Here is a 22,192-nt window from a genome sequence, read left to right as displayed (position 1 = left end):
TGGAGACCATTTGCGGACAATCAGGAAGCCTATATCACCCAGGAGAATCACATGTTACCAATATACTGGACAATTCTCTTCTGGCCTTGCCTTGATTTTAAGGGTATGTATGGGAACTTCCCAGAGAAGGCAATGGCACCCCACTCCAGTACTCTTGCCTGGAAAATCCCATGGACGGAGGAGCCTGGTGGGCTGCTGTCTATGGGGTTGCACAGAGTCAGACACGACTGAAGTGACTTAGCAGTAGCAGTAGCATGGGGACTTCCATGGGGGTCCAGTGGTTAAGAATCCACCTTGCAGGGGACATGGTTTGATCTCTGGTTCGGGAAGATCCCACATGCTGTGGAGCCACAGAGCCTGCGTGCCACAGCTACTGAGCTTGTGCTCTAGAGCCCAGGAGCCATGACTACTGAAGCCCACACACATCGAACCTGTGCTCTGCAACTAGGAAGCCACAGCAACGAGAAGCTCGCACACTGCAAGGAAGAGTAGTCCTTAGAGAATGCTTGTGTGGAGCAACAGAGAGTGAACGCAATAAAATATTAATAATAATAAAAATAAAGGTATGTGTGGGCAAGGTATGTAGAGAGACCTGAGAGAAATCACAGAGAGGAAGCAATTTTCCAGTCTCCCTAGACCTATACGTCTTTTCTTTATTTGGTTGCTGTGCTATGGGCTATGCTGTAAGTTGTTTTTTGTTCCAAAGGTGGTAAGAAATATGGAATACTTGCCACTCAGCAGATGGAAAAAAAGCCTGGTATTACTTGCCTGCTCATTCTGACACTGTGATGGTAAATGAGATTGGCTGTCACATTTATCACAGGCTATGGATTCTTTGTCTTACTTTCCTGATATTTTGTATAGAGATAAGGAGGGAGGAGAAGGGGATGACAGAGGATGAGATGGTTGGATGGCATCACCGACTCAATGGACATGAGTGTGAGTAAACTCCAGGAGTTGGTGATGGACAGGGTGGCCTGATGTGCTGCAGTCCATGGGGTCGCAAAGAGTCGGACACGACTGAGCGACTGAACTGAACTGAAGGATTTTGTATTGTCCGTTGTTCTACTGTAGAGTCTTTGTCCATAATGTAACTCATTAATGCCAAAGCTTGTTAATTATAAACATTGCTGAAATGGTTGATAGAAACTGCATGTTGTCACACAACTAGTTTGTTATAGGAAATTTAGTCATAAATATGCCTCTTACTTATTCATTTGGTATAAATCACCTTACTGGTATTCTCCTTTTTCTCTCCCTTGTCCTGCTATATAATTGCATGAATCACAGAAAAAACTCTGAAGGGTTGGTAGATAAAAAGAAAAGTCAAAATTAAGCACACATTTGAAGAATAAGTTTAAGGAACTTATTAAAGTTACTATAGCTTTATTAAAGTTAGAGTGGAAAAAACAACTTGAACTTCTGACCTCTGAAACTTAGGTTTTTGATACTCAGCTTGTGTCATCCCACCTGCCATGTTTTCTCATGTGGAACAAGATGGTTCATCTCCAGCAAAGCCTCCTGGGAAGTAGCTGATTCAGAAGAATCAGAGAACTTAAGATGTGTCGGGGCATCTTCACTGGTGCTGGAAAACAAGGATGCTCAGTGCTATCAGAGGTGTCCATGGAGTGTCAAGGGGAAAGGAGACTGCTTACATACTTCCAGCTGACCATGTTGTGTTGTTCGAGCATCGGATAAGTAAATCAATAATTTTGTGAAGATTATCGTGAATTCTTAATGTTGCTCAAACAGGTAGGCAAAAGTGTGTGTGTGTGTGTGTGTTAGTCATTCAGTTGTGTCTGATTCTTTGCAACCCCATGGACTGTAGCCCACCAGGCTCCACTGTCCAAGGAATCTTCCAGGCAAGAATACTGGAGTGGATTGCCATTCCCTTCTCCAGGGAATTTTCCCAAGCCTGGGCTCAAACCTGGGCCTCCTGCATTGCAGGGGCATACTTCCATCATCTTTACAGAATATGTTTGTTGCCTTTTACTCAATTCAAACTATATTTGTATTGAATGAAGTTTAGGTCAAGTCAGACAGTAAAATATTATGTAACAGTTTTGAAGTCTAGAGTATGTGTGTATAGAATTCCATTAATATAGGGCAGGGAAAAAAAGCTATGAAAAAAAAATTGAGTTGTATAAGAGATTATAGTTAAAAAGAGAAAGGTGAGTGTGAAATTTAATACACCTAGTTCTAGAGAGAAATGAACTTGAATGCTTTTGTTTCTATAGGAAGGGGCTTGGGTCCATAAGGCTTCCCTAGTAGCTCAGCTGGTAAAGAATCTGCCTGCAATGCAGGAGACCCAGGTTCGACTCCTGGGTTGGGAAGATTTCCTAGAGAAGGATAGGCTACCCACTCCAGTATTCTGGCCTAGAGAATTCCATGGACTATATAGTCCATGGGATTGCAAAGAGTTGGACATGACTTAGCAACTTTCATTTCACTGGGTCCATAAACTCCATGATATGCTTTGTCTTGGAAGTTCTCACAGATTTTTGTGTTCCCTGATTCAAAACTGAATTGAGGTCCTGAATTTCTAACAGACAACCCTGAATCAGTAATCTCAGCTGACCTGAAGTAGGACTTCTATTCACTTTAGTCAAAAAAACAACCTTGTTATAAAAGAAGATACAATATATATATATAGAGATGATGATTTTAAGTTTGGGAAAGTGTAGCAATGAGTTTTTCAATTGTGCCTTTTACTTAATCTTTCTTCTTTTATTTTGGCCATAGTGTATGGCTTGCAGGTGGGATCTTACTTCCCTAACTAGAGATTGAACCTGGGCCCTTGGCAGTGAAACCTCCAAGTCCTAACCACTGGACAGCTAGGGAATTCCCTAGTTGTGCCTTTTGAAATCTGTGTTTTAAAACTGTTTGAGAGCATGAATAGCCAAAACAATATAAAGAAAGGAAAACAAAATGGAAGCATCACATTTTCTGATGTGATGTAAAACTTTATTACAGAGCTATAGTCATCAGAACAGTGTGTGCTGACATAAAAACAGACACACAATCAATGAAACAGAGCCTATAAATAGAGGGTCGTTAATAATATGTGGCCAATTAATTTATGGTAAAGAGGTAAAAAATATACACTAGGGAAAGGATGTTCTCTCCAATAAACAGTGTTTGGAAAGCTGGACAGCCATGTTCAAAAAGAATGAAATTAAATTACCATCTTACACCATACACAAAAATCAATACAGAATGGATTAAAGACGTGAATGTAAGATCTGGAAGCATAAAACTCCTAAAAGAAAACATAGCAAAAGAATCTCTTAATATTGGTCTTTGCAATGATTTTTTAGATTTGACACCAAAAGGAAGTGCAACAAAACAGGAAATTAAGCAAATGGGACTACATAAATATAAAAGCTCTGCACAGCAAAGGAAACCATCCCCCAAATGAAAAGGCAACCTACTGAATGGGAGAAAACACTTGCAAACTATATATCTGGTAAGGGGTTAATATCCAAAATACATTAAAAATTCACATGATTCAATACCAGTGCCCCCTGCTCCCCAAACAACCTGATTTAAAAATGGGCAGAGGAACTGAATAGACATTTTCCAAAGAAGACATACAAGTGGCCAGCACATACATGAAAAGATGCTCAACATTGCTGATCATCAGGGAAAATTTTAACATCACAACCACAGTGAGAGATCATCTCACAGCTGTGAGTATGGCTGTGATAGAGTGAGTGAAAGTTGCTCATTGTGTCTGACTCTTTGCGACCCCATGGACTACACAGTCCATGGAATTCTCTAGGCCAGAATACTGGAGTGGGTAGCCTTTCCGTTCTCCAGGGGATCTTCCTGACCCAGGAATCGAACTGGGGTCTCCTACATTGCAGGTAGATTCTTTACCAACTGAGCTATCAGAGAAGAAAGGTAATAAATAGTGTTGATGAGGATATGAAGAAAAGGGAATCCTTGTGCACCGTTGGTTCACAGTTGGTTTAAAATAAGTGCAGCCACCATGGAAAACAGAACTATCATGTGACCCAGCAGTCTCGCTTCCAGGTACAGATACAAAAGAAATAAAGCCGTATCTCAAAGAGACATCTGCACTGCCATATTCACTGCAGCATTAATCACAATAGCCAAGATCTGGGGCCTCCTAAGTGTCCATCAACAACAGATGAATGGATAAGGAAGATGAAAAAGCAGGAAGCCCTGTCATTTGTGACAACATAGATGGATCTGGAGGGCATTATGCTAAGTCAGATAAGCCAGGCAGAGAAAGACAAAATTGCATGATATCACTTATGTGTGGAATTTTTTAAAAAGTCAAACACATAAAACAGGGAGTAGAGAAGTGGTTGCCAGGGGTTGGGGGCTGGGGAGACAGGTTGGGGAAAAGGTTACAAACTTTCAGCTACAAGATGAATAAGGTTGGAGGGTGATTTTTCACTGACAAATAGGTGATGGGTTCCCTGTCTCACTGTTGGTTCTGTGTCTCTTCTTCCACCAGCATCATTTCACACTGTAATTTCCCCACTGTTTTCACAGTTATTCCCAACTTGTATTTCTGATTAAAATTAATTTTGGAAATATTAATACCTGTCAATGTCCCTGCACTGCTAATGTTGTCCTATTTCCCTTGAGTAGAGCTGTGAGGAGTTTATTCCCCTTCACCAGGCGCTGCCCACACCCTGTTTTTTTTCCCTAAGATCCCTTGGCCATGTGTCCCACGGTAGATTTTCTCACACTGCTGTGTTTGCTGTGAAAACACCAGATTCTTGAGCTTCTTTATAGTAAAGTGACAGGAAGCATCAGCCTTCACCTGGAACACGTGTGTGCCTGCCTGCTCAGCCACTCAGTCCTGTTCAAATTTTTGCCACCGGGTGGACTGTAGCCCACCAGACTCCTCTGTCCATGGGATTTTCCAGGCAAGAATACTGGAGTGGGTTGCCCTTTGCTCCTCTAGGGGATCTTCCCCATCCAGAGATCGAGCCCGGTGGAAACACACTTTGCTTCCAAGACTTTCACTCAAAGCCACGATTTTATAGGCTCTTGTAAGGCTTGCTTTGTTTTCGCTGTATTCCGGACATTTTGGCAACACCAAGTCTAGAAAAAACACTTGAAAAAGTTGGGATTACTTTTGGGGATTTGTGAGTGACAAGATGTCTTTATAGGACTGTTTAGTGTTACTCCTCCCCTCTTCCTTCCACCAGTTGCGCACTTTGCATCTGAGGAGACAATAAGCAACCAACTAATTAGCCGGGGATTTCAAAACTTCTCAACATGCATAATATAAAGCAATAAAGAGGGCTAATGAAATGTCTGGAACCGCTATAATTCACGGGGCGCGCTTTGATGAGAGATGCCCATTTTATTTTAATAAGAACCGCTGGACTTAATCTTATTCTCTCTCGTGGGCATCCACCAGGGCTGGAGAGGAGCTCTTTGTCTTAAGGAGACCACCCCGGCGGACTGCGCTCCCGATCGCACGGTTAGGTGGCGGCAAGGGGTACCATGCGGGGCCGAGGGCCCGGGGCAGGGGGCTGGGGTCTGCGGTGGGCGGGAAGGAGCCGCTGTCCTCCACCCCCTCCCAACCCCGGCCCGGGTCAGGGGAGCGGGAGGGGCTCCGGGCTGGGGGCGGGGCTGGGGGCGGGGCTCAAGCTCCGGGGACCCACACCTTCCAGCCTGGGAACCTCCTCTCCGCAGTCGCGCGCGGCTCCCGCGCTGCTCTTCGCTGTCCTGATCGGGAAGTTGCCGGTTCTCTCGAGCCCGGTGGGCTGGCCGCGGCGGTAAACAGAGCAGGCCTTGAGCGGGGAGTCCGGACACCCGCAGAGCCAAGGCTGGGTCGTCGGAGAGGCTGCGCGGAACCGTGAGCATCCGAGCTCTGGGACTCGCCCTGTTCCCCCCGGCAGCCCCGAGTCCTCGTCCTGCGTCCGCGCCCCGCGTCCCTCCCCAAGGCGCGCAGGTGTCGCCCGCCGTCCGTCCTCGGGGAGCGGACCCTCCGCTCGGCATCCGCCTGCTCTCCGGCCGCTTCCGCGCGCCCATGCGACCGGCGAGGCCAGGCGTCCCGGTGCCCGCGCTGCTCCTGCTGGCGCTCGTCCTGGCCCCGCGAGGGACGCAGGGGAGGCCCGGGGGCAGCAGGGGCGTGCACGTCGTGGGCGAGGAGCCGAAGCCGTCCCTTCCCGCGGCCTCTCGGAGCGCAGGTGAGCAGCCCCGCGCGAGCAGCCTGGGGCGGGGCGGGCTCCGACGGCCCCGAGCGGCGCTGGGTCGGGGCAGCCTGACAGTGCTCCGCGGAGAATAGGCGTCGCTGCCGGTACCTGGCTCTCAGGGAAAGAGGTCATGAGATTATTAGATGTACCGCAGCCGAGACTTAAGTGACCAGAAACCCATCTGTCAAAAGAACCAGCCCGAAGCTCCCCTTCCCGGTGTGGGAGGGCTTGGGGGTGCGAGCTCACAGCCCGAGGACCTGTCTTTCCGTCCCAGCGCTAGAGGCCGGAGGCCAGGTCAGCACCTACCAAGGCCTCGTGCCGGTCTCTCCGAATTTGGGGATAAAGTCAGATCACCGGCGTCTGGAGCCCCGACGCTCTTCTGCACCCCTCGGAGCTGGCGAGGGGGCTGGTTGGGGAGTGCGGGGATGCTTAGCTGAGTCCCCCTCCCCGCCCCCACGCTGCCCACGGCTCCCGAATCAGTTCTGGGCGCTCAGGATCCTGGCCGCTTAGTTGTCCAACGAGTGATGGAGTAGAAGGGGTGGATGGGGAAGGAGAAGTAGCAGCCAACGTCGGGGGACACCGAGGTGGAGACGATGGCGGGTGAACGAGCAGGAGACGTGAGAAGCCCGGGACTAGGAGGACTGACCGGGCGCTGGGGTGCAGGGCGCGCGCAGGGCAGGAAGGAGGGGGTGTGTGGGAGTGAGGGGGTGTGAGGGGGTATATGGGGGGTTGGGAAGGAGGAGGAGGAAGCCCCTCAGAGGTGTCTCTGTTTGGAGCCTGTGCGCACGTGGAGATGCCCGCCTAGGCTGGAAGCAGAGGCGCCCCTGGGGGGTGTACCCCGCTGAGAGGTCGCAGCACAGGGCGGCAGTCTTGCTGTCATTTAGCCGCTCAGCACACACCGGACGTGCTTTGATGGGTGTGGGAACACAAGGTTAACCAACATTTTTGGTTCTTGTGCTGGAGGAACTCGGGTTAGACTTGTCCACCCCGATGTCCCTGCAGTCTGGTCCTGGCTTTGTTTTGTCCTGCCCATCAATCACCCTGGTTCAAGCCAGGCTGTCTCCCTAGCGCCAGGAGTGCCCCCTGCTGGGGCCTCAGAATGGACAGTGTGCTTTCATTACCCGCATCCTGTCTTCACTGTTCCACCATCACACCAGCAGAATGGAGCAAAGCATCATGCCCAGAATTCTGCAGAAGAAGGGGAGCACTGGCGTCTCCTCTACTGAAATAAAGACAGTGTTGCTGACTGAGAAGTGGGCAGTTGTGGGACTAGAGGGAGTTTGGAGGAACTTGGGACAGAGAAGGAATTGGTGTGCAGTGTGTAACAGGTGGCGCTAGTGGTAAAGAGCCCGCCTGCCAATGCAGCAGACATAAGAGACAAAGGTTCGATCCCTGGGTCAGAAAGATCCCCTGGAGGAAGGCATGGCAACCCATTCCAGTGTTCTTGCCTGGAGAATCCCATGGACAGAGGAGCCTGGCGGGTTACAGGCATGCATGCACAAGGGAAACAGAAGTATAAGAGGGGCTTTTTGAGAGTTTTGATAGAAAGGCTTTGCCTTTTCAAGAGGTGACAGTACATTCTTCTGCAGACTGATGGAACCAGATTTGTGTTACTGTGATTTTTGTTTGTTTGTTTGTTTTTAGTATAAAAACTTGCTGGCATGAGGCTTACAGCAGGGATGTAAAGGCCATTTATGAACAAGTACAAATGAATTTTCTTTGTAGCACCAGACTGTTTCCTCCTGTCACAGATAAGCAGCGGTTTCTCTGGATTTCCCAGGGAAGTCCTAACTTCTCTTGATGGCAAGACATTAAGTCCCCTGTGACCTGCCCTGTCTTCCTTTCTGGTGTTCTCACAGGTTCAGGTCGCATGGGTTGGTCCTGCTCCTCACAGACTCTGGCAGCTGCTGCCTCTGCCTTGCCATCAGCCCCAGGAACACACTTCTCTTGCCTCTGCCTGTCAGAATTCACCTCTTCTCACAGGCCCTCTTCCTCTGTGATGTCTTTGCATTTATTTCTTTGTTAAGACAAATCGGAATCCTAAATTCTTTGCAGTATCATCAGTGAAATATTACAGATGCTGTACATTCCAAAAACATATTCTATCAAGTTCAGTTCAGTTCAGTTGCTCAGTCATGTCTGACTCTTTTTGACCCCATGGACTGCAGCATGCCAGGCTTCCCTGTCCATCACCAACTCCTGGAGCTTACTCAAACTCATGTCCATCAAGTTGGTGATGCCATCCAACCCTCTCATCCTCTGTCATCCCCTTCTCCTCCTGCTTTCAGTCTTTCCCAGGATCAGGGTCTTTTCCAATGAGTCAGTTCTTCGCATCAGGTGGCCAGAGTCCTGGAGCTTCAGCTTCAGCATCAGTCCTTCCAATGAATATTCAGGACTGATTTCCTTTAGAATTGACTGGTTGGACCTCCTTGCAGTCCAGGGGACCCTTAAGGGTCTTCTCCAACACCACAGTTCAAAAGCATCAATTCTTTGGCACTCAGCTTTCTTTATGGACCAACTCTCATATCCATACATGACTACTGGAAAAACCATAGCTTTGACTATATGAACCTTTGTCAGCAAAGTAATGTCTCTGCTTTTTAATATGCTGTCTAGGTTTGTCATAACTTTTCTTCCAAGAAGCAAGCATCTTTTAATTTCATGGCTGTAGCCACCATCTGCAGTGATTTTGAAGCCCACAAAAATAAAGTCTGTCACTATCTCTATTGTTTCCCCATCTATTTGCCATGAAGTGATGGGACTGGATACCATGATCTTCATTTTTTGAATGTTGAGTTTTAAGCCAGCTTATTCACTCTCCTCTTTCACTTTCATCAAGATGCTCTTTAGTTCCTCTTCACTTTCTGCCATAAGGGTGGTGTCATCTGCATTATCTGAGTTTATTGATATTTCTCATGGCAATCTTGATTCCAGCTTGGGCTTCATCCATTCTAGCTTTTTTCATGATGTACTCTGCATATAAGGTAAATAAGCAAGGTGACAATATACAGCCTTGACGTACTCCTTTTCCAATTTGGAACCAGTCCGTTGTTCTGTGTCAAGTTCTAACCACTGCTTCTTGACCTGCATGCAGGTTTCTCAGGAAGCAGGTAAGATGGTCTGGTATTCCCATCTCTTGAAGAATTTTCCATAGTTTGTTGTGATGCACACAGTCAAAGGCTATAGTTACTGAAGCAGAAGTAGATGTTCTTCTGGAACTCTCTTGCTTTTTCTATGATCCAACAGATGTTGGCAATTTGATCTCTGGCTCCTCTACCTTTTCTAAATCCAGCTTGAACATCTGGAAGTTCTCGGTTCACATACTGTTGAAGCCTAGCCTAGAGAATCTTGAGCATTACTTTGCTAGGGTGTGAGATGAGTGCAATTGTGCATGAGTTTGAATATCTTTGGCATTGCTTTTCTTTGGGATTGTAATGAAAACTGACCTTTTCGAGTCCTGTGGCCACTGCTGAATTTTTCACATTTGCTGGCATATTGACCCTTTCACAGCATTATCTTTTAGGATTTGAAATAGCTCAGTTGGGATTCCATCCATTAAGTATTGTGGTACAATTTTAAATGATTTAAACACTAGGTATATTAAAAATCACTATATAAAAAGATACTAGGATGAGATGGTTGGATGGCATCATCAACTCAATGGATATGAGTTTGAGCAAACTTCGGGAGATAGTGAAGGACAGGGAAGCCTGGTGGGCTGAAGTCCATGGGATCACAAAGATTCGGACACTACTGAGCAGCTGAAGAAACAAAGTATTAAAAATCAGGGCACCCACACATATGACACACATGTGTCCTTGGTCTGTCAGCTGTGAGGACCTGGGAGCAGTCACGCCCCAGTAGCAGCAAGTACAGCTGGAGTCCAGACTTTGGTTCTGATACCATGCTCTGTAAGAGGAACTGGGGCTCCTGGGAGAAATGACTGATGCTAACACAGGACAGGAGATGACTCGGGATGAGCTTGGAGCATCTGTTTGTACCTGAATGTAAGGAAGTGATAAAAATTCAAAACACCATCAACAACCACTCCCCCCAATGATGGTAGATTTTTACTGGAAAGAATCCTGTCTCTTATCTTCTACTAAGCACAAATGACAAATGCATTAGTTAGTAATAATATTATATCTTGTTGATTATGAAGGAACTCAGTGCTGAGTATTCAAGATGTTTTATGTCTTTTTTGGAATATCTAGAGTACTGCTTTCAAATGTGCAAATGACTCTCCTATGAGTTCCCATTAAAGTGACTCTTAGATCCGGGCCTGAAATCCTGTATTTCTTAGCAACTCCCAGAGATCCATGGAACTGAGCTACTACTCCATATGCATTATTTTAAATACTTATATTTTCCCTCAATGATTCTCTCAGCCCTGATGTAATAAATCTAGTTCTTATTTTTGAAAGTATAATTGTTTTTATATTGAGTTGGCCAAAAAGTTAATTCGGGATTTTCCATTGGATAGTATGGGAAACCCCGAATGAACTTTTTGGCCAACCCAATATATTGGGAAAGAGAAGAATCATGGGGTTTCCCAGGTGGCACTAGTGGTAAAGAAACTGTCAGCCAATGCTGGAGACGTAAGAGACAGGGATTCGATCCCTGGGTCAGGAAGATCGCCTGGAGGAGAGCATGGCAACCCACTCCAGTATTCTTGCCTGGAGAATCCCATGGGCAGAGGAGCCTGGTGGGATACACTCCATAGCATCTCAAAGAATAGGACAGGACTGAAGTGACTTAGCAGAATAGTCATGTCATCTCTTTAAAGGAAATGGTAACTCAAGGAACTATATAACAAATATTTCAGTTCAAGTACATAAAAATGCTAGATTGAAACACACAGTAATGCCCTCCAGCACCTCAGAAGGTACTAAGGATCCACCAACATGGCTTTGTATAGAAGTGATCATGGCAGAGCAAATTATCTTTTTGGTAAGATACTAAGTTGTATGCAGGTAAAAACAATCACTAAAACACATTTTTTGTTATTTTCTAGTTGTTCTGTGTTATGGTTTTTTATTATTTCACATGATCTCTGCTCATTTTTAAATAAGAAGTAGGAACAAGAGATAAGCTTGCCAACATTATATACATAATATGCAAATCTGTTCCTTTAAAAAATATATTATTGTAAACTTAAAATTGATGAGGGTGGCAGATGGTAACTGTTTTGGTTAAATAAAAACTAGAAATTTTCATAAATTAGATGAATGAGATGAGAGGTTATTCAAGTTGTTCCAGGATAATTTTCATGCATTACCTAGGGATCTTTTTATTTTTAATCCATCTGTACATGGAATCTCTTATACCATTGTCATTAGCTACCGGAGGAATGAAGGATACATTCTATTCTTGCACTGTCCGGCTTGGTAGCCACTGGGTACCTATGACCGCTGAACACTTGGAGGGTGTCTGGTCCAAACTGACATGTGCTGTGAGTGGTAAATACACCTCAGATTTTGAAAGTTTAGTATAAAAAACATAGACCACCTTTTTTCATGCATGCGTACTGAGTTACTTCAGTCAGGTGTGACTCTTTTTGACCCCATGGACTGTAGTCCTCCAGGCTCCTCTGTCCATGCAATTCTCCAGTCAAGAATACTGGGGTGGGATGCCATTCCCTTCTCCAGAGAATCCTCCTGACCCAGGGATTGAACCGGCATCCCTTACATCTCCTGCATTGGCAGGTGGGTTCTTTACCACTAGTGCCCCCTGGGAAACATTGATTACATATTGAAAGGATAATATTATGGACTTACTAGGTTAAACAAAGTATTAAAATTTCACCTATTTTTTTACCTTTAAAATATAATCAATACTTTGCATTATTAAATATTACAAAATATTTAAAATTTTAAATCACTATTTTCAAGTATTTAAAATTACTGAATTGTTCTTTTGAATTAGTGTTTCTAATGTTATTTTTAATGAAGAAGACACATTCGAGAAATTTTAAGGTTTTTCTTTTTTTCTTTTCAGAAATATTCCCAAGAGATTTGAACTTAAAAGACAAATTCATCAAGCATTTCACAGGTAAGCATGAACTTTATCAGTGATTCAATTGAATAAAAAGACTGTATGCAGATTATTTCATGAAGCAGTGAGGATTTGAACATAAATGTCTGTGAGAGGCTCACAGTTGGGTCAGGAAGGTGGACCTTCGTGACCCTTCGTGACATTAATTACCTCGTATTAATGCGATATAAACCAGGTCTGGGTGAGTGATAGAAGTGTAAGCAGAGTTAGGGAGACACAGAAAGTGGATGGTTTTGCCAAAGACTACCAGGAACTGCTGTCGGGGACACAATGTGTAAGGTGGGCTCTAAGGATGAGTAGAGTTTTCCCTTATCAGAGAGGCATTCTGGTCAGAAGGAATCCTTTGAACATGTGGTGTGGTCTGGGGCAGGTCGTGGGCCATTTAGGCAAGAGTATGTGTGGCCGGGGGCAGAGGATGGCTGGATCAGTGGGTGGAGTCATGTGACGAGCTCTCCGTGGTACACTAGGGGTCTAGCCATGTTGCCCGGCCAGCTACGCAGTGGAAGTTTCGCCCAGGGCAGAGCAGACTTCCTGACGGCTCATTGTCACGTGGTCAGCACATGTGGCTTCCTCTCCCACGACACTTCTGGGTTCTTCATGCAACTTGGTGAATCATTACGGTTACCCTGTGCCCCACATTCTAGCAAGTCACCTAGTCATTGTGAACTGTGCACTTGACCTTCACTCCATTCCTAGTCTTCTCCTAGTGGTGAAGAACCTGCCTGCCAATGCAGGAGATATGAGTTCCATCCCTGGGTCAGGAAGATCCACTGGAGAAGGAAATGGCAACCCACTCCAGTGTTCTTGCCTGAAGAAGCCTATGGACAGAGGAGCCTGGTGGATTATAGTCCATGGGGTCACAAAGAGTTGGACACAACTGAGCAACTTTCTCTATTGGCACTCTGGGCTCTCCTTCTACCACTTCCATAAAAGCAGACTCCAGACACAGGGATGAATTTTGGTGTGGACTATCTTGGTTTGTGGGCAAAGATAAGGGAAGTCTCAATGCCCTGTCCACTTTACAGTAGGCCTTGTCGCTTATAAGACACAAATCACTCTAAGTAGAAAGTGGAATAAATGTCCCTGCATAGAAACTTCATTCCTGTTAAATACAAAACTGAAGAGCATAAAGTAGAAACCAGAGATGCTTGTGTTTTCATTCTTCACATCCTCTTAATTTGCTCTCTGCAAATTGTTTTCCTCTCCTGTCTAGAGCTTTTCTCTCTTAATTATTCTGAAGAATTTTCCTGAAATTGAAGGTTCTTTTATGTGAGTTGTAGAGACTGTGGAGTGAATTTTGATTGTTTTTTACAGACACACCTCATTGCCTCCTCCAGAGTCTGGGTAGGGGGAAGACATGCTCTTAGGCAAGGTCTTTTAAGGGCATGGGAAGATGTAAACCAGGGATATCATCACTATGCAGAAAGTGCTAGGGAATTTGTTTGGAAAACACACCGACGTGCACCATAAGTGTTCTTTTCCTGTCCGATAGGGCCAGTCACGTTTTCAGCTGAGTGCAGCAAACACTTCCACAGGCTGTATCACAATACCAGGGACTGCTCGACGCCAGCTTGTAAGTAGCTTGGGTCATTTTCGTTCTTTTAAAAAATTCTTTGGGACTTCCTTGGTAGCCTAGTGGCTAAGACCCCATGCTCCCAGTGCAGGGGGTCTTGGGCTCAATCCCTTGTCGGGAAACTAGATCCTGCCCCAACTAAGACCTGGCACAGACCCCCAAGACACTATCCAACTGTAGATGTGTGTAATCTTAAACTTCAACTGTCTGTGAGTGGGAAATAATAGACGAAATATTGTAAGATGTGCTGTTTATAATCCTGATGGCACTCACACTTAACGTGTGTGTGTGTATGTGCCGTTGACACTGTCAAGGAGTGAAACCACGTTCTAATTGGGACTATTTCAGACAAATCTGAAAATAGCCAGATTTCCTTAAGGACCACAGTGTTTGTCAGGATTTAAACCTTTTATCATTTTTAAAATTCTTTGGCACAAATAAGGCAGTCTCATATAAATGAAAAAAAAAAATGACCATGAAGTATAAGTAAAAATTTCCTCATAAGTTTTTTAAAAAATAAATAGTTTCATATCACATCCTGTATATAACAAGTGATAGATTTTTTCCTGAATAAGGGTAACATGTATTTTAAAGGTTGTCTAATGAATTATTTTGGATACTTAAGTTACTGAACTGAGTAGCAATTCCAAGCATAGTATTTAAATGCTCTCCTTTATCTAAATCGTGATTAAGTATGGTAACTCAGTTGCCTGTTTTTAAATTCCTTTCTCAGTCTAAATTTACTTTTAAAAAAATGAACTTTAAACATTTTGTAGTTTTTTTAAAAACTAAATTGGTCATCTTGAGGGATATTTAATTTTACCCAGGATGTTGATTCAGAGTTGTTGTAAGTTTTTCAAAAATGCTTGTGTTTGGTGACTAGGGAGGACAAGTCCTGTTGACATCTAGGCAGAATGATTAAGTGGTAGCTCAGCCTGGTGGAGAAACTTTGGGCTTTGGAATGAAGCTGAATACTAGCTATGAGATTCTTACCATTTTCAGGCTGTTTTCTCATCTCTACAGTGAAGACAGCAATAGCATCCAGCTGCTTACATCAGTAGGAGAATTAGTGAGAAAATTCAGTTAAGTACTTGCTCTATTAGATGCTTATTAAATTATAGCCATCATTATTAAGTACTAGTGACAATAATTTAACACTTTTCCCACATATGTAGTAACTGTACATATAATTGTCTTTTAAATGTTTTTCCTAGATTACAAAAGATGTGCTAGATTGTTAAAAAGACTAGCAGTGAGTCCTCTGTGCTCACAGACGGAGAAGACCTACATGTGAGTATGTATTTATCAATTTTCCTTTTTCTGTTTAACAGCTTGATTTCTTAAGAAATTTTGAACAATTAAAAAACCCCAGGAAGCTGATTTTAGCACCACCTAGTGAACTTAATCTGTGGATTTTCCACTTAGTGTTAAAGTCTGGTCTAAATGGTATATTAAATTAATAAAAAAAGTATGTCCTCAACAATGATTGAATGAATAGAAACAGCTTTTTTGGCAACCTTACTGTTCCTGAGTGATTTTTATTTTTATTATTTTTTTTTCTGAGTGATTTTTTAAAATATTTCAAATTTGATGTTATTTTAGATCACATGCAAATATACATTAGATGAACAAAACTATTTAAAGGTCTACCTTTTAAAAAAAACTGGTCAAAACAGATACAATAATAATTAAAAAGTAGATACAGTATAATAGAAGTAGGATCCTAAAATTTTGATTTATACAATACAGGTTAAGGTAAGAGACACAGTATTAGAAGAATAGAAGGAAAAGCAAATAATCAAACATATGATGAACATGTAGGCATTGTCTGCTCTGGTATATATTTTGCCAGAGTGAAATGGTAAGTCAGAATTTTCATTCTGGCTAAATTACCCTTGGAGCTCTAGAGCAATAAAGTATTTGTATGACCTAAATAAATCAAACGTAAATTCTAACATTTGTTTACAATTATAGAAGCCCCACTAGGGCTTCCCTTGTGGCTTAGCTGGTAAAGAATCTGCCTGCAATGAGGGAGACCTGGGTTTGATCCCTGGGTTGGGAAGATCCCTTGGAGAAGGGAATGGCTACCCACTGCAGTATTCTGACCTGGAGAATTCCATGGACTGTATAGTCCATGGGGTCGCAAAGAGTCAGACACGACTAAGTGACTTTCACTTTCATAGAATCTATGGGAAAGACTAAAAGGTATTCATTTCTGGGCAAAGATCTTTCTAATCAATAGTTCTTTCCAGTGTAATACAAAGTCAACATTTTGGGGGTGTGTGTGTGGGGATGTCAGTGTATCAGGACCACGGACAAGTGCTTTTAAAGAAACTGATTCCTCAGCTTTTGAGTCTTGGAGAACATGTAATCTAGAAGTATTTGTGAATATCTCTATCTGGCCAGTATAACTTCAGTTTAGTCACTCAGTCGTGTCTGACTCTTTGTGACCCCATGGACTGCAGCACACCAGGCCTCCCTGTCCATCACCAACTCCCAGAGTCCACACAAACCCATGTCCATTGAGTCGGTGATGTCATCCAACCATCTCATCCTCTCTCGTCCCCTTCTCCTCCTGCCTTCAATCTTTCCCAGCATCAGGGGCTTTTCCAATGAGTCAGCTCTTCACATCAGGTGGCCAAAGTATTGGAGTTTCAGCTTTAACATCAGTCCTTCCAATGAACACCCAGGACTGATCTCCTTTAGGATGGACTGGTTGGATCTCCTTGCAGTCCAAGGAACTCTCAAGGGTCTTCTCCAGCACCACACTTCAAAGCATCAGTTCTTTGGCACTCAGCTTTCTTCACAGTCCAACTCTCACATCCATACATGACTACTGGAGAAACCATAGTCTTGACTAGACAGACCTTTGTTGGTAAAGTAATGTCTCTGCTTTTTAATATGCTGTCTAGATTGATCATAACTTATTCTATCTCAAATAACTATATGGGGATTTACTTATCCATCTGATAGTTTTGTGGTGACCTTTACTGAGACAATTCCTACCTATTGTTGTTGGTTTTCTTATTTTAAAAGCAATGATAAATTAATAATAATAATTGGCATTCAATTCTGCATATTGAAAGTTGCTGAACTAAAAAGCTGCCCTTTTTTTAGATTAAGAAATTGAGCTAGATCATTTCAGTGTTCAATGGCAAGATACTTGAATCAGTTATTCTCAAACCTTTTGACTAATGAGTAAATCAAGAAAATTCATTAGCCTGTTGGATTGTGGTGGTTCAGTCACTCAGTCATGTCTGACTCTTTGTGGCCCCATGAACTGTAGCCCACCAGGCTCCTCTGTCCATGGGATTTCCCAGCAAGAATACTGGAGTGGGTTGCCATTTCCTTCTCCAGGGAATCTTCCTGACTCAGGAAATGAAACTGTATCTTCTGCAATGGCAGGCAGATTCTTTACCGCCGAGCCCCCTGGGAAGTCCCATTAGGCTCATGAAGTGACCTAAGTGAGGTCATGCTTATCTTGTTCTTTGGATTGTTCTTTAAATTAAGAAATCGAGCTAGATCATTTCAGTGTTCAATGGCAAGATACTTGAATCAGTTGATATATTTTATTCTTATGAGTAAGTTTATATAAAGTCCAAAAGGCAACATAATAACTGGAAAAGTTCTCAAAGAAACAAGTATTATAATTTAAAATATTAAATGCAAACTTACATTCTCCTTGGACAAGATTCATATAGGACAGAGCTGAGAAACAGGCCCCTTTGAAACTGCAGAGTTTGGAGATTTAGTGAGGTCTTCTGCAGGTGTCATCTCTGATGGTTTGTCTGTCTACAGGGAGTTAACAAGGTGTTAGAGTATTACAGATTAATACATTTTAGGAATATTTTTGTGTTATTTAGGTGATGCCAAGTTCATTTTTTGGCTGATGCAGATATCTTATTAAAACTTCAGTGGTGGAAGTCATCATTTAAACTTTCTAGGGAATTCCCTGGTTGTTCAGTGGTTAGGACGCAGTGCTTTTACTGCTGAGGGCTCTGGTTCAATCCCTGGTTGGGAAACCAAGGTCCTACAAGTCATGCAGTATGGACAAGAAACAAATTCTAAAAATAAATAAACAAATGAACTTTCTAAAAGTATTGATAAACCCCTCGCCTGCTCCACACACACTTTAATGTACACCCTCAGGGTTACACTATAAATTAAGAGTCCACAGATTCTTTAAGCAAAAGAAAATATAGCTATATTAAAACTATGCATATGTGTAAGTAGGGTAAAAACCTGGTCGTAAATAACATTTTTCTTCTTCCCTCTCACAGGCATTTCTTAAGAGTGTAAATCTAATTTGAAAGAAAAAAGTATCTGGGATCATACTAAACATAAAATGAGATGAAACTTCTAATTTTATGGTGTATTAAGATGAGTGAAATAAGAGACTCCTCAGAAACAGCTGGTGATCTGTGTCCAAGCGTAAGACAAGATCTTCCCTGGTTTATCTTCGTGTATACAGAAATTTGAAAATGTTGAATGCAAAGTTCAATTCATATATTGCAAATAGAATATTAAAATGTATGCTATTATACTTTATTTTTGCTATATATATGTTATTTTATTATATGACTAACATTCTATATATGTATGAATTATATATTTAATTATGTAAATTATGTCTGATCATGCCAAAGAGAAATGATGTTTTGGGTATGAGTTTTCATAACACGCTTGTTGAATAATCATGTATGAAGTCCCCTTTTATAATTATAATTTAATAATATGTAATACATCTATTCAGAATTTGTTGTTTTTATTTGCATGTAAATTTTATTAAAACTGAAATATGAAAAAAATTTGTGTTGTTTTTCTTTGAATTAAAGGCCTTTGTAGGAGAGGTCATATTATTGAAATATGATGTTCTCTCTCTATATATGTTCATATTCATTTTCTGAACTGATAACTAGGATCCTGAGACATTTTTTGAATTTGGGGCATATGGTGAAGTGAAAGTCACTCAGTCATGTCCGACTCTTTGTGACCCCATGGGCTATACAGTCCATGGAATTCTCCAGGCCAGGATATTAGAGTGGGTAGCCTTCCCCTTCTCCAGGGGCTCTTCCCAACCCGGGGATCGAACCCAGGTCTCCTGCATTGCAGGCAGATTCTTTACCAGCTGAGCCACCAGGGAAGCCCATGGTATTGCTACCTTAAATAAGAAGTCCATATGAAGCTGGTGGGGAGAAGAATGTGTATGTGCTTGGGGCTTTGTTTGGAAAATAACAACACACCCTGACACAGTTCATCCATTTCATTTAAAAACAATAATGAAAAAATGAGAAACCTAAATAAGATGATAGGAAACCCCATCCTTTTAGAGGAGGCAAAACATGATTTGCTTAACAATGCATCACAGGACGGTCACGGCTTTTTTAACGCTTCTACCCTGTTTGTGCTGGTGTCATGGAGACAGGGCTCCGGACTGGCCGTTGCTTCCATTTTTAGCTCTCTGTCCCTCCTGTAACTGTCCGGACGTTTGTTTGTGTCTGAAACACACACACGTCTTTGTCCATCAGAAATACAACTGCAGAGGGCCCCTTTGGTTGCAAGGATATTGTGAAGCTACATTTTCAGTTTTCAGTTTTATTGGCTTTGGCCTCTGGGCAAAGATGGACAAATAATGACACAAAAAAAACTTTAGTGTGTGTGTGAAATTCTGCTGTAATTCCATGTAGGGAAGAATGAGAAGAATAACAGAGTTTTAGTCCCTTGCGTTTACCTAGTGATTATAATATTGGAAACATTTGGAAGTCTTTCTTTTTTTTAAAGGATAAGTTTATTGATTTATTTTTGTTCTTCATTGTGGCGCACAGGCATCTTTGATGCCCTGGAGCATGTGGGATCTTAGTTTCCTGAAGAAAAAACTAGGAGGGATCTACCCGTGTCCTCTCCATTGAGAGGCAGATTCTTAACCACTGGACCAGCAGGGAAGTCCTGGAAAGCTTTACTCATGAATATCTATAGAGCTGGCATCCTCTATATTATACAAGCGAAGAGGCGATTGGATGGTGGCAAATGAGAATTTATTAGTGAGACATATTTGGCTGAAACAGAAAACAGCCTAAACGAGTTGTATGATTGGTATGGTTTCAATCAGCTAGGTAATTTCAGATGGAATCCTAAGAAATTAGATTTTAAACATCCTCATGGATGACTAACATGCCTCACTCAGAAGTGTAGTCTATGCCGGGTGTGTGTGTGTCTGTGTGTGTTAGTCGCACAGTTGTGTTCGACTCTTGGCAACCCCATGTAGCCCTCCAGGCTCCTCTGTCCATGGGATTCTCCAGGCAAGAATCCTGGAGTGGGTTGCCATTTCCTACTCTAGGGGATCTTCTCAACCCAGGGATCAAACCTGGGTCTCCTGCATTGCAGGTGGATTCTTTACCATCTGAGCCACCGGGAGGCCCATGCTATACTACATGTCTACTTAAAACCTACCAAGATTGACTTTAGATATCTCTAGTTGATGTTTATATTACCACAGTTGATCTTTGAACAACATGTTTCTGAACTGTGTGGGTCCACTTATAGTGGATTTTTTCCAGCAGAGAACACTGCTGGTCTTCATGGCGCACCCCAGGTGGTTGAACACATGGATGTGGGGAACCATGGACTGGAAGGTTATCGTCAGAGTTTTGACTGGGCAAAGGGAGTGGTCAACACTCCTAACCCCCACGTTGTTTGAGGATCAACTGTACTTGATATGATTTTCTCACTGTGCTGACTTTGACAGAGGGGAGTTAGAGATAAAGGGTCTTTTAAATTTGTTTACACGGAGGGAAATTTCTCACATGGGAAGATGAGTGATTGAAAGATGAATGAGGTAAAATATGTTTATTTAGTAAAGTTGCATCTCAGATGACATCTCAGAAGTCATCTCGCTGTCTCAACAGCAAGACAGGAGGGTGACCATGTTTACTCCAGAATATGGGGACCGGATCAGTTCAGCTGGCTGTTCACAGCTGGTCACCTGAAGGGGCTTGACAGATCGCCCAGTGTGGCCTCCTCACCCTGTGCTTATGATGGGCAGGGGGTGGGCGGACGGATGAAAGGAGAAGGGAGTGGGGGGAGGTGAGGAGGGAAGGATAGAAGAGAGAGGACAGCTCGAGTAGTAGGAACTCCTCGGTGGCCTGTCTGCACCAGCTCGTTGCATCTCTGGAGCTTGGCATAAGCATGCATCTGAGTGTCTGCTCAGCTGATGGGCATGAGTGACACCACCTGGAACCTTCTCTCTCGGCTTGGCTGGCTGTGTGGAGGAGCAGCGGCTGTGATGATCAATGACAGCTCCAGGGACTCACTGCGGTTTGGAGACAGCCCCGCGGTGGCGGGGGTGTTGAGAGGTTGACCTTCTCCTGGATCCAGTCCCCTCTTGGAACAGGGGGCTGTCCATACAGTTTTCTTCAGTTCTGCTGCAAAACAAAAAGGGAAGCAAAGAACTAAAAATGTTTTATTTTTATTATTCATTTATTTTGGCTGTGCTGTACAGCTTGTGGGATCTTAGTTCCCCCACCAGGGATTGAACCCAGGACCCCAGCAGTGAGCGTGCCAAACTCTAACCACTGGACCTCCAGGGAATTCCCAGGAATAACAGTTAAAAAAAAAAAAAAGCTTCTTGGTTGAGAGAACATTGCTAATCAAACCACGCCTGCAAGCTTAGTTGTTTCAGGCGTGTCCAACTCTTTGCAGCCCCATGGACTGTAGCCCACCGGGTTCCTCTGTCCATAGGATTCTCTAGACAAGAATACTGGAGTGGGTTGCCATGCCCTCCTCCAGAAATTAGTATACATAGTATCTTATATTAATCAGAAAGGAGCCAGGGCTTTCCTTAAACTGGGGAATGCAGCCACGACCCCCCAGAAGTTTAAGAACTTTTAACTGACTTTGTCAAGGTGATTTAACTGGCTTGAACCCTGAGTCTGTGGGTGGTATGAGATGCGGAGAAGGCCTCAGGAAAAAAATTTTCTTTTTTTTTGCAGCAAAATATTAATTTTCAAACAAATAAGTGTTTAGTTTGTTTTATCAAATATGTTAGTGTGTGTGTGTTCAAAATTACCTAGTTCCCTAATAACAGAAACAATTTTATTTTTTTTTATTTTTAAAATTTTATATTGGTGTATAGTTGACTTACAATGTTGTGTTAGTTTTAGATGTGCAGTTAAGTGATTCAGTCATACATGTATTTATTCCTTTCCAGATTCTTTCCCCATACAAGTTACCACAGAGTGCTGAGTAGAGTTCCCTGTGCTTGCTATGCAGTAGATGCTTGTAGAAACAATAAATTTTAGCTTAAGCACACACACGCACACAAAGACCATTTATGGCAGGATTCTAACTCATGGGTTCATACTTTGACCTCGAGAAGGACAGG

The 22,192-nt window shown here is 43.1% G+C and overlaps 1 protein-coding gene across 2 annotated transcripts; it reads left to right on the top strand.

The window, feature by feature from the left end:
- The first annotated feature begins 6,019 nt into the window (after positions 1-6,019).
- Positions 6,020-18,552, top strand: ALKAL1 (ALK and LTK ligand 1). Of its 2 annotated transcripts, none has more exons than XM_043483983.1 (5): positions 6,020-6,179; positions 12,183-12,236; positions 13,732-13,812; positions 15,027-15,102; positions 18,093-18,552. In XM_043483983.1, exons 1-5 carry the CDS (start codon positions 6,020-6,022, stop codon positions 18,109-18,111), a joined length of 390 nt encoding a protein of 129 aa, XP_043339918.1. In that variant the 3' UTR covers positions 18,112-18,552. The 2 variants fall into 2 exon arrangements, with proteins under 2 accessions (XP_043339918.1, XP_043339919.1); XM_043483984.1 differs by having other exon boundaries at positions 15,027-15,106.
- The last annotated feature ends 3,640 nt before the right edge of the window (positions 18,553-22,192 follow it).

Source organism: Cervus canadensis, chromosome 12 (genome assembly GCF_019320065.1).
Source record: "Cervus canadensis isolate Bull #8, Minnesota chromosome 12, ASM1932006v1, whole genome shotgun sequence".
Lineage (NCBI taxonomy): Eukaryota > Metazoa > Chordata > Mammalia > Artiodactyla > Cervidae > Cervus > Cervus canadensis.
Note: the sequence above shows the minus strand (reverse complement) of the source record. Positions and strands in the feature narration are given on the sequence as shown.